At 45.7% G+C, this 12,490-nt stretch overlaps 1 protein-coding gene across 2 annotated transcripts in view; it reads left to right on the top strand.

Annotated features, from left to right (window-relative positions):
- CFAP61 (cilia and flagella associated protein 61) overlaps positions 1-12,490 on the top strand; it is a 252,631-nt gene that overhangs the window by 76,245 nt on the left and 163,896 nt on the right. For both annotated transcript variants that reach the window (XM_019516128.1, XM_019516127.1), the window contains exons 14-16: positions 5,822-5,948; positions 6,351-6,428; positions 10,208-10,414. In XM_019516128.1, coding sequence (XP_019371673.1) covers positions 5,822-5,948; positions 6,351-6,428; positions 10,208-10,414 — 412 coding nt within the window. The remainder of the gene's footprint in view (positions 1-5,821; positions 5,949-6,350; positions 6,429-10,207; positions 10,415-12,490) is intronic.

Below are 12,490 nucleotides of genomic sequence, written 5' to 3'. Positions count from 1 at the left end.
CCTGACGTAAAGGCAAAATATCAAAAGTAAAAGATCAATGTATTCTAGTTGCACCATTAGCTTTTAACAGACATGTGAATGGAGAGGGAGTCATATAAAATGGATTAAAAGAAAAAGCAGGGAATAAACAAAGGGGGAATGTAAAGACATGAAAGGACAAAATCAGAGAGAGAATGGCAAAGGCATAAAATGAGATACTGATTAGCAAAGGTTGTAAAAGGAATAAGAAAAAGTATTAAGCGCACAAAAAGCAAAAGTACGGCAAATGGAAATGTAGGTCTGCTACTTGACAGGGAAGGAGAACAAATAACAGATGACAAGGCAAAGGCTGAAATGCTTAATGGATACTTTCCTTCAATTTTCAGTAAAAAGCATAATAATAATAATAGGGCTTCTGAGCAGTCAAAGGAATTGGGCTTCTGGAGTGGGTTAATTCCTCCCTGGGAAAGAAATGAGCATACATAGACCTAAGATATGCTTTACTAGCCATTCGTACTCACAATAGACCTGATTTTTTGTTAAGCATCCTCCATTTTTTGCAGGTGCTATTTTATTCATGCCAAAAAATTGCTTCCTGTAGTTAATTGTGGATACAAATGCCACCTCTTGTCCATCTAACTGTCTGATTTGCTTAAGCAGATTTATGAATATAAATATGTTATATAGAGGTAAATGAAGCTAAGGAGCTGAGAAGTCAAGATAACATGATTGAGGACTACGGGGCTGGCTTGGTTTGCTGCTTTACTGTCTTGTGTGCTGCTCCATGGCTCCCTATTTGATCCTATGTTTAACTGAGTATATAGAAATGTGTTAAAAATAGTCTGAGTTGAAGTTTATGTAAAACTCAATACGTGTATAGTTCAGCAGTTAGAAAGACTTAATTACAGTTTTAATTTGAAGTGCATGCTTGCAGTCTAATGCAACCTTTAGATGCCTCAAGCTAACAAACAGACATGTTGAAATAGTTCAAAGTTTAGGTCCCTGATTTTCCTGGCAAAATTCAGATTGAAGGCAGTAGTATTTTTTTTAAAATATATTAGCATTATTTTTGGTAACTTGGAAATGTTTCAGTAATATTTTATGAAACATAAATGTAACAGTAGTGCACTACAGTTTAAAATGAAAAAATGGGAAACAGGATCAGCTATATCCATGGTATAAAGTAAGGAGCTTAGTTAACTTTGGGCAAGAAACCTTCATTGGGATTTTTTTATCTCAGTGTAAACTCAATGAACCAAAGCTACCATCCAACCTTGAGTGTTTGAGCCTCACTTAATCAAAGCACTTGATTTATGAAGGTCAGACCTAACCCCTTCCTGTTGAGGTCTGAATGAAGCTTACATAGCAGGGAACAGGGGAAAGAGTCACAGCTGGTGTAAATTATCATGGCTCCACTTAAATGAAGAGATATGACAAATTACACCCACTGAAGATCTGCCCCCAGGTCACTGACTGGAGCTGCATAGGTTTTTAGTCTTACATACCCTTTGTGCCAGCTTATCAGCTCTGGACTATTTACAGGCTTCACATTGCACAGCTAACACCTGCTTTTACGCTCATGGGATTGCACAGGTAACAGCCTCTGTCAGCTTCCCAATGGGCTTTGTCAATTCCTTCATGTAGACTTAATCATCTAGAGTTTCTAAGACATAGAGGTGTTTTGCCCCCTGAGTTTACAGACCCCTGTGCTTCAACAGCATGGTTTGTAAATACCAGCAATTGAATAGCAATGCTTTTAGCTACTTAGTAGTGCATGCAATACCTCTCCCCTCTTTCCCTCAATTCTTAAACTAATATAAAGTCTATGAGCATTATTGAGACCTGTCCTAGGTCCTTGAGAACAGGGAACCAGTGACAGCCAGGAATTCTTTAGTCCATTGCCAAATCATAAGACTTAATGCCTCTCTTTTGGACAAAGGCTTGACAACCATGATCCATGTGTTCATCATCATCATCATCATCACCTGCTGGACTGACTTCTGGAAATGCCCCGGAGATTATTCTAAGTGCCCTGTACCTAGCCTATTAGTCAAGGCTTATCAAACTCCATCTTTCCAACATATAGCAGCTTGCATCTACTATGTGGAACTAATTGCAGGGATACCCCTATTGGCTCCCCTTTCATTTTAGTGTTCATTTCATTGTCTAAGTCCTAACTCTCAAAGGTCTTCAAGGACTGGAGCAAGATTCTCTAGCATCTGTCTAGCATTCTCCATCTTTAGTAATCTAAATGGGTTGTACCAGTACTCCTCACGTAATGTTGTCCCGGTTAACGTTGGTTCATTATTTCATTGCTGATCCGTTAGAGAACATGTTCGTTTAAAGTCATGCAATGTTCGATTATAACATTGTTATAACATTGTTTGGCTGCCACCTGCTAGTAGCTAACTACTGTGATGTAATTGGATTCGCTTAACATTGTTTCGCTTAAAGTCAATTTTTTCAAGAACATAACTATAATGTTAAGTGAAGAGTAGCTGTACTTATCTGGAGCACAGACACTGGAAGAGGCCAAAATGAATCTAATAAGAGCTACAGTCACTTTTGGTGCTGGGAAGTATGGAGCATGATACCAAAGGAGAAGAGAATAGCATTTATTCAGGCGATCTTCACCAAAGATTATAAACAACACCTTTTATATCACTGCTTACCAGCTCTAATAGAAGCTATGACAATGATTAAACAAAATGATAATTTCAAGGGATGATACCTAAGGAAGATGAGAAGACCCTACTATAACACTGAGGATATTGAAATTCACTGTTTACATTAGCAAATTAACAACATGAAAAGCTCATAATTTGGAAACATCATGACTACATCACTCCAACCCTACTAAGAAAATAAGAATAGATGGAAAATGTTCTGCACTCTTACCCATGCTTTTTGCTCTCAGCACTAGTACAACCTAATTTTCTGGTCTGTTTAGAGCAGGGGTGGGCAAAATGGTGGATCTGGCCAGTGGCCATACTCCATTTCCCAGCAGCTCCTGCCTGTATCACTGTAGCTGGTTTCCATGGAGACCCCAGGAGCAGTGGTACTGTGACAGCTCGGGGCCAGGGTTTCCATGGAGACTGCACACCCTGCCACTGCCGCTGGGGCCAGGTGGGTGGGTGTGGTGGCAAGTCACCCCCACAGGCTCCTGAAGGGGAGAGGGCAGTCCCCGCGGGCCCCAAACCCCACAAACATCTCCTCCATGGGGGAAACTTACCTCCAGGGGCTCAGCCGGAGCTGGAGCAGAAACTGCGTCCACAGCCATGCGAGCCGGCATTATGCCGGCTGTTTAATCAGCTGTTTCCCAGGCAGGGAAAAGCTGAGCCAATCATGGTGGCTGTTCTGGCCACTGCAGGAAGATTTAAAAGCCCCACTGGAACTCAGGGGGGCAGAGAGAGCAAGGGAGCTCACTGGCATGGAGCGTACCAGACGTGCTGGGGCTCCTGGAGCAGGCAGGAGCAGTACAGCTGTCTCAATGCCAGCAGGCATAGCAAGGGAAGCAATTGAGCCCCCGGCAGCAGGCTGGGATGAAGGAGGCAACTCCACATCCCTCTCTTCCCCAGCGGTCTATTTTTTCTGAAAAACAAGAATAGGAGCAGAACCAGAAGCGCCCTACTTGGAGGCACTGAAGCAGGTGCCAGCCGACTCAAGTCCAGCTTGCAGGTCTCTGCAGCGGAAGGGCTACCCATTGGGGCAGCCTGACAGGTCCCCGACAGGACCCACGCTGACATGGGTTCCCCCTAGGCAAGCAGGGGTTGATCGAGTACAACCAAACCACACTGTTAGCACCAATCTGGTTGGCGAGTGGACAGGGTATAGGGGAAGCAGAGCTCCGTGGAACATCACACCTGAACTGTGAGTACTACCGTCCCCAGGGGCCCCCCAGGAAGAAGATCTCCACTGAACCCTCCCTTTATCCAATAACACCAAGTTGTGGCAGGCGAGTTGAGGGGAGGGGCTTCACGCCAGACGGATAGTACACCACTCTGGGAACCCCCACTCAAGGCACCTTTCATCACAGTGGGGAGCTGCTCTGTGGCCAGGGCTGGGATCTTGCAGTAGTGACAGCATGGTCCAGAGCTGGGGCAGAGCTGCAATGTGCTGCCTGCATGTCCCTACCCAGGGTGTGTGGGCAGCAGATCGCAGCTCTGCCCCAGCTCCAGACCGTGCTGTCACTGCTGCAAGATCCCACCCCTGGAGTAGCTTCCTGCCCAGCACTGCTGGGACTGGTCTCCATAGAAATCCTGGCCCCATGCTGTCAGTCCTGCTGCTGGGGAGTCCATGGAAACTGGCTGCAGTGACGTTGGCATGGGGTGCTAAGAAATGAAGTCTGCCACAGGCCTAATCCAGCCTGTGGACTGGACTTTGCCTGCCCCTGGTTTAGACCCTTGTAGCAGACCAAAATCCTGGTCACTGTTACTGCATTGTACCCCTGCAAGTATCTCATGCTTCCTGCCTGTTAGGCCCTCCTCTTGTTTGTATATTCACTGTTTGATCTAATGTTCCAAATGAATCTGTTTCTTTTAACTCTTGATTCAGCAGTCATAGGTTAGGTTTAAGGCCTGTTGTTTTAACATTCAATTGAAAAGAAAAGTAACCTTCCAACAGTTTTTGCTTGGAATGTAATAAGATTTTTGTTTGAGCAAGTTAGATATGTTTTTCATTTGGTTATCCGTCTGAGACCCCAATCCAGTAAACACTTACATGTGCGCAGGAAAACCTCATCAGTTCAATATCATATAGTTCAAAGTATTGAGTACTTCAAAGCTGTTGTCATTCCCCAGCTGAAAAGATAGGTTTTTATATGCTTTATGATATAGACAATATGAAATACAGCTACTTTGAAATTTGAAGACATTTTCTGGTCCATTGAACCATAACCCCCTGAAAACAGTTTGGCAGACCCAGGCGTTAGTGGGATTGGCAGCATTTTGGTGCAATCAGGGGCCTTAGTGGATCTATGGAAGATGGGGGGCATGGGTGGGATTGGGTCAGTATGGCAATCATGTGTTGGAGGGATCAGAAGTGGCTTGGCAGGATTAGAAGTTGGATCAGGGGTCATTTGGTGGAGTGGGGGTTGGCAAGATTGGGGGTAGTTTGGCAGAAATGGGTTAGTGGGTCTGCAGGCATGGCAAGAGTTTGGCAGGATTAGGGGCGGTTTTGTGGGATCAGGGATGGCAGGGCCACAGGGGAGTTAGGTGTGCTTGGGAGGGGTTGGCAGGACAGTTCCACACGTAGATGTTTGTAACTCTATCTAGGTGAGCTAAGATAGTCTGTGGGTAAACTAAGTCTGTATGTACCCATAGTAATTTGGATAATTCAAACCCATTTATTTCCAAGTCAGTATTTTCGGTCCCTTGCATTTCAAATTAACAAGGTTTTCCTGTACTTAACTTTAAATATTTAGTAGTAGCTGTGGTGGAAGTGGAGCTGTGACATAATCATCTAAGAATGTAGATATATAATTAGTTTATGAATACTGCAAATGACCTGGTCAGTAATGTGACACTATTGTGAAGGGGTTCGCTAGATTTTCCTGTATGGATGCATTGCAGGGGGCTGTACGGGAAAAAAACAAACCGGGAAGCAGTACAATAACTCTGGATTAGAATATCCCAGCACCAAGTTTTCTGCATGTCCTTATGTGACATTTTATATAAATAATGTAATGTATTTTATATATTTGAAATAATTTGGGATGCACTCATTTTAGCTGTAAAAAAACTGTGTGGATGTAGTGTTCACAGACCAGGGCCTGTTAGACTTCATAAATGAAATCTTTTATTTGTCAGCAGAGCAGGCTTTTCATGCCTGTATTCTCTAATAGGTCATTTAATGTAAGAAGAGCCACAACCAGTGATCTACCTGCTGTTGAAATGCTCATTAAAACCCTTGACTTGAATAAAAGTATAGTAGATGACTTAAGGATCTTCACTCTGGCTCGCAGAGATCCAGTGAGTACATGCTGCAGGTATTATATGTACATGTAGTTTTCCATTGTGTTGTCCAAAAGGAAGCATACTATTTGCTAAAAACATCTTTCCCAGGGTTTAAATCTTTACCAGTGGAATCACTGGGGGATGTGGAGATGAACCTGACTTCCATGAAAATAATTATCAGTCCCCTAAACTTCAGCATTGGTCTGCCTGTCCACAGTGGCCTGTCTTCATGGAACTCATTGCAGGACTGGGCCCTTGCTTGGAGAGAGGTTAAGTGGGTAGCATACAGAATGGCTAGCGGGGGTTTGTGTTGATCAAAAGTGTATCATTAAAATGCACAGTTAAGATCAGAATTCTAATATTGTGTGTTAATCAATGATCAGCATAGGTGTGCACATTTTGTTACTTGTCTTTCAGGATGGGACACCAGTCCAGGCATTTGTAGCAGAAGTTTCGGATCAAATAGTTGGTGTGTCTGTTGTCAGAAATGAAATGGTAAATTTCATCTGAATTTTTTTTTCATTCTCCCATTTGGGATGTGTCCTGAATTACCACAGTGAAATGTTGACTGTTTTATTATTTGTATTACATGAATGTGTACAGAAACCACAACCAAGGCCATTTTTGCTTGGCACTATACAGAAAAATATTAGTGGAGGTCCCTGCTTCAAATAGTTCAAAATCTAAGGATTATTGTCCTCTTTTTGTGAAAGGGAAATTGAGGCACAGAGAACACCAAAAGTGTGCATGAAGCAGAGAATCAAGCCCAAATCTCTTGCAGCTTGGTCTGGTATCCTAACACAAGGCCATTCTTCCTCTAAAAAAGAGTTGATTTTTTTTTTTATCCTGTTGCTACAACTGGGTGCATCTACATGAGCATTTAATGCAGGGGCAGGTAAAATACGGCTCGTGGGCTGGATCCAGCCCACCAGGCCATTCTAACTGGCCCACGGGGCCCCCCCAAAATTTTGAAAATTAATATTTATCTGCCCCTGGCTGTCTGTCAAAGATGACAGGAGCCAGGGTGTCGCAGAGCACTCGGGTGCCCTGCGCCTAAAAGCAGAAATGGCTCAGCAGAGACCCCTAGTGGTGAGAAGGGGGAGGCTCAACTGCCAGTCACCAGGGCAGCACAGGTGCTGGTTGCTAGGGGAACCAAGGGAATCAGCTGACAGGAAGGGGCAGGGCTTGGCCCCTTCTTAAGCCCAAGCATGAGGCCAGGAGGGCAGTTCCCCTCTGGCGGCCAAGGAGGGGGGAGCTCAGCCAATGCAGAGATAAAGGAGAAGATAGACTGCAGGAGCATCCCCTGGTTGACACTATGAGTTGGAGTATTTTCCCGGTAGGGATAGAACGTGGTTTTGACCGGACGGTTTAGAGTTTATGTTGTAGCCCAGGGGCTTGAGTTTTCTGTTTATAGTTTTATAAGACCGGAGGACCGGGTGAGGCTATAAGGGGTTGGAGGAGGCCTCGTAGGAGCTCCACGGTAGCATGGGGACCCTGGTGCCATAGAGGGCGCAGCGTTCGGGGTGCATTTGACCCCAGTCCCAGAGTGAGAGGGGAGAGTGGGAAGCCCTGGAGTGAGAGGGGGGCAGTGAGGAGCCCCGGAGCTGAGAGGGGGGCACTGAGGAGCTCTGAAGCTGAGAGGGGGCAGTGAGGAGCCCCAGAAGTAAAGAAGAGGGCCGAGGCATAGGGCAAACCCTGTCAAGTACCATCTGCAAGGCTTGGGCTGCGGTGTAGGGGAAGAAAAGGAGCTGCAGATAGCGCCCCCTGACACTGGGCATATAAAGTGGGCAGCCTCCCGCTAATTACATCACTCAATCAATTAAGATCAAGGCATGGCAGACAAGTAAGCAGGCGGTTAGCCCAAGACAGGAAGGCGGAGCCACCAATAGAAAGGCTCCAGCGAGATACTCCTGTCACACAGGGGCAGTAGGGCCCAGGGGGAGCCAATGACAGGATTAAGCAGCCAGAGTAGCAGGGCTGGCCTGGCCCAGCCCCAGCCCCAGCCCCAACAGGAAGCCTCTGCCTACCAGGGGCTTCTGGCCTGGGAACTTGGGGCTGTTCCTGCCTCCTGGCGCTGAGGGAAATACAGATAAGAATGGGGGGAGGGAGGCAGGGGAGGACTGCAGGTGATTGCCCTAGTCCTCAGGGCGAAGTTGGCTCCTGTGATCCCTGGCACTGCAGCCAGGAACCATGTGGTGCTGGAGCAGCTGGCCAGTGTGGGGTGGGGAGTTGGAAAATGGCTGAGGCAAGTGGGGGAGAAGGGGCAGTGAGTTGGTGCGTAGAGTGCAGCAACAACTGGGCGGGAGTGCAGGGCCCATGCTGGTGCACTGGGCCAGCATGGGCAGGAGCATGGGGCATGGGCCAGCAGATGCTCTATGGAGCTGGTATGGGTCCCCCTTCTCCTTATGAGGGCAGGGAGAGGGAGGAGCTGGGCAAACCCTCCCCCCACACACTCAGAACCCCCCAAAACCCCGTACCCCTCCACACATCCATACACACACCCACATGCTTCCCCATACACACATGCCCCCACACCTATCCACCCCATCACAAACCCCACGCACACACCCACAAACCTATACCCACCCAATCACACCGTCCCACAATATACACAAATAAGACTTCATTTTAAGCTATTATACTATCACCTCTATGTACACTACACAAACACATATAAATCAGGACAAGAATACTTTTTTAAATGAAATTAATGAATGTTGTAGTATGTTTGATTTTTAGAGTATAATTTGGTATTTTTGTGGTTCCAAGATGGCAAACTCCTTTGCTGAAAGGAATACTTCTGAGGGGTAAGGGGAGGGACTTCTGGTGGCAAAGGTCAGGGATTAGGGGGCGCAAGACGGTGACCAGGGGACAGGGCACCTGTCAAGAGGCAGGACTACCCATGCGGCTCTCGATGGCTTGCCAAAACTCGGTAAGCGGCCCTCTGCTCAAAATAATTGCCCACCCCTGTGTTAATGCAAGGCAATAAACTCCTGAGCAGTTGGAGCTGGAGTAAACTACTCCTGGGCACAGCACCTGCATATGTGCCCAGGACAACAGCAATTTGAGCCAGGGCAGAGCAGGCCTGGGTTGGCAGTGGATATGGTGAGGTCAGTCCGAGGCTCTGAGTGGCGGTGTTGGCAGAGGGGCTGGCTGGGGCATAAGGGTGCTGAAAGTGCAGAGCCATGTGGTTAGGTGGCAGGCAGGAGCCTGGCCCTGGCTGGCTGGGCTGACCAGCACAATTTGCACCTGCGATCAGCATCTACACATGCGTTTAATTGCAGTAAATTACCCCAGTGTAAGATAGTGCTGTCCCTGACAGTACTATTTTACACTGGTGTAAATTAGTTTACTGGAGTCTAATCCCATCACACAAGTAGATGGTGATGCTTTACTCTGCAGCTAATTAATCTACTCTGCAGTAAAGTGCATATGTAGACATGGCCACTGTGTACTTTGGTTCCTATTTTTCAAGGTAAAAAAGGAATTTCCCCTTACATACTGAAAATGGTACTTGCACTCATCTAAAATCCACTTTTTAAAAATAGCTTCTCAGTACTGTGTCTCACATAAAACAGAAATTCATGTTTGTTTTTGGGGTAGAAAAATAAAATTGCAAGACGGGTAAGGAGAATAAATATTTTCCATTCTGTTTTACACTGGTTGCAACAGATCAAAAACTTTCTCACCATTTTGCTTACTCTAAAAAGGCAAAAATATGGTACTTTTTTGCAAGATTTTCAGTTTTTAAAATAAGGAGCAATCACCATTATTTTCAAAGTTATCTTTTTATTTTGAATGCCTTGAGATGAGGGGTTGTCACAGCTACTTTAAGGTGCCTAAATTAGATTAATCCAAATGTGAGGTTGAACCAGTCATTGCAAGAAATTCCTTGTAGAGCTTTTTTCTTCCTCTTGGCTTTATACGTGGAAGAGGACAAGCTGTCACTCTGTGTCTGGAACCTTGTACAATAGAAAACTTTTTTTGCTAAATGTCCATTGAACAATGTCAGGGGCTCATGTAATTTAGAGACGGGGTCAGACACATTCCGTAGTAAATAAAGCCTGGAGAATTACAAAAAATAGCTTTTGATACAGAGGAAAGAATGTCAAGGAACATTTTGTAGCTGGTCATGAAAAGCTCTCGAGGTGGTCTTGCTTCTGTGTTCAAATTTAATCATTTAAAGAAATAGAAAGGCAGCCTGTTGGCACATCTTTTATTGTGAAAGCACAACTTTTCCCACCAGTGCTGATTCCAGACTTCTTATTTTGTAGGATATTGAATATATCCGTTCACATTACAACATTGAAGATTTTATTTACTTTAATCATCACCAGAAGGAAGAACATGGCCATCTTTACCACTTTGCTCTAAATCCCATATTCCATCATTATACCAAATATTTTTTGAAGGAGATCCTCCGCTTAGCCTACAAGTCTTGTCTTTATTACCCTATTTATCCACAGTCAGAAGAAGGCAAGGTAAAACCAAAAGGCAATTATTTTATTTTAAAAATATTATGCTGTTGTGTGGTATACCTTTTTCTTCCTCTTCTCTCTCCCTCTTTGCCCTCCTCCTCCCTCTGACTGTGCAAACAACACCTTGTTCATCTCTCATGTAATCTGTATTTGTGTTGAAGGGATAGTGCTCTGACTGCGCTGCTCCTGGCTATCACAATATGGGAATCATGCCTCAGTGAAGATATGTTTCCTGCTACCTCACTTGCTTTAAGGGAGATGCCATTTACTTTTTGTCCATAAAGGCCTAATATTATTCCCCTCAGCTCCACTGATCAGGGGCTGCAGCCAGGGCTCTGCCATTTCCTATCTACTCCCAATGTACCTGTTTTAGGAAGAAGTAGCAGGGATAGGAAATGTATTTGCTCCCTGCACACCAGAAGGTGACATCCAAATAACAAGTTCAGGTGTGGTTTTTACTCCATCTTTTGATCCATCATGGCTATATAGCTGAAGCACATTTCAAACATTAACTGGGGAAATCTCCACTTAATGGTTGGAACACCTAAACTTAGCAATTGGAATGCCTAAAGTTTAGGTGCCTGGCTCCATGAACATAATCCAACTAGACTTGGCTTAGGCATCTAGGGTTCATACACAGTTAATAGGGAGACTTGGGCACCTCCCAAGAACAATCCAGTAGACAGGCTTAGGCATTTTATCACTCTAAATAAGGGGTGCTCAATCTCTGGCCTATGGGTCAAATCCAGCCTGCAGAGCCATGGCATCCAGCCCATGGGGCTCCCCATGGGTCAGCAAATTTGGTGGCAGGGAAGCAGTCACAATTAATGCTACCATCCCTCACCACTGCCAAATTCCCAAGCCCCACACCCCCAGGTTGGGGCTAAATCATGCCCCACCTCCCATGTGGCTGGATCAGGACTAGGCCATATCCCCTTCCCTGCACAGCTGGGTTAGGGCTGAGCCATTCCCCCTCCTTTCTGCATAGCTGATCAAGACTGGGCCACACTCTCTACTCCCATGTGGCTGGATCGAGGCTAGGCTAGCTTCCCCCCCACACTTCCACATGGCTGGATCAGGCCCTGTTGGGTCCGCCCCTCTCTGGTCCACTGGCCAGATCCAGCCCATGGATGGATCAGACAGTGGCCATCCAGCCTGCAAGGCAAAAAGTGTGCGCACCACTGCTCTATAAAGAAACTGGGGAGAGCTAAGGGTGTCTAAAGGACAATTTAGAGATAATGGAATTCAGAGTCCATAGGAAATGCTAAGCACAGGATTGTGTCTGAACTCCTCTTGCTCTCTGGAGCTAATGTGCATGCATTAATTTGGAATCCAGAGGACTTAGCTTTCCCTTCTGGAGTAGGTGCCTAACAGGGGATAGTGCTGCTTACCTTCTGCATAGTAGTTTAATTGTTAGATCATTCACCCAGGAAACGCAGAGCTGAAATGAAGGCCCTCTTCAGCCTGAGGGGATTCAAAACCACATCACCCATTTCCCAGGAGAGTGTTCTGCTCATCAAGCTACAGCATAGCCTAGGTGAGAGCACTTTCTACAGCTCCCAGGATTTTTTATGCATTTTACAGGGGACAGCCATCAGTTAGAAAAATGAAGCCTCAAAGCCGAGACTGGGCTCTACATCTGACCTCTCTCATCTGGGTGCCCTAACGGCCATGCTACAGATTCTGTCTTGCTCTTATTTGCTGTCCTTCTGGCCCCATGACTCTTGCAGTTTTGGTTCAAACCCATCTCCTTAGGCTGAGGAGAGCCCAGAACCCCAGGCTTACCACTTCCTGGGTAAGCGCTCTAACCACTAACTTGGTATGCAAAACATGGGCAGCGTCACTGCCTCTTCTACAACCATGTTTTGGAATGAAGGTGACCATATGTAGCACTCCTTTTACATCTGACAAAGTAGGCTGTTGCCTATGAAAGCTCATGCCTTTCTGAACCAGTCTCTAAGGTGCCACCCAGCCCTATGTTCTGCCTTTGTATTAGATGCAATGCTGCTGTTATAAGTTAGACATGCTCTTGGAATACTTAACACATTGGGCCCTTCTGGAGACTTGGGGAAAGTTTAA

Source organism: Gavialis gangeticus, unplaced genomic scaffold (assembly GCF_001723915.1).
Source record: "Gavialis gangeticus isolate Ggan-Ray unplaced genomic scaffold, GavGan_comp1, whole genome shotgun sequence".
NCBI classification, from domain to species: Eukaryota; Metazoa; Chordata; order Crocodylia; family Gavialidae; genus Gavialis; species Gavialis gangeticus.
Note: the sequence above shows the minus strand (reverse complement) of the source record. Positions and strands in the feature narration are given on the sequence as shown.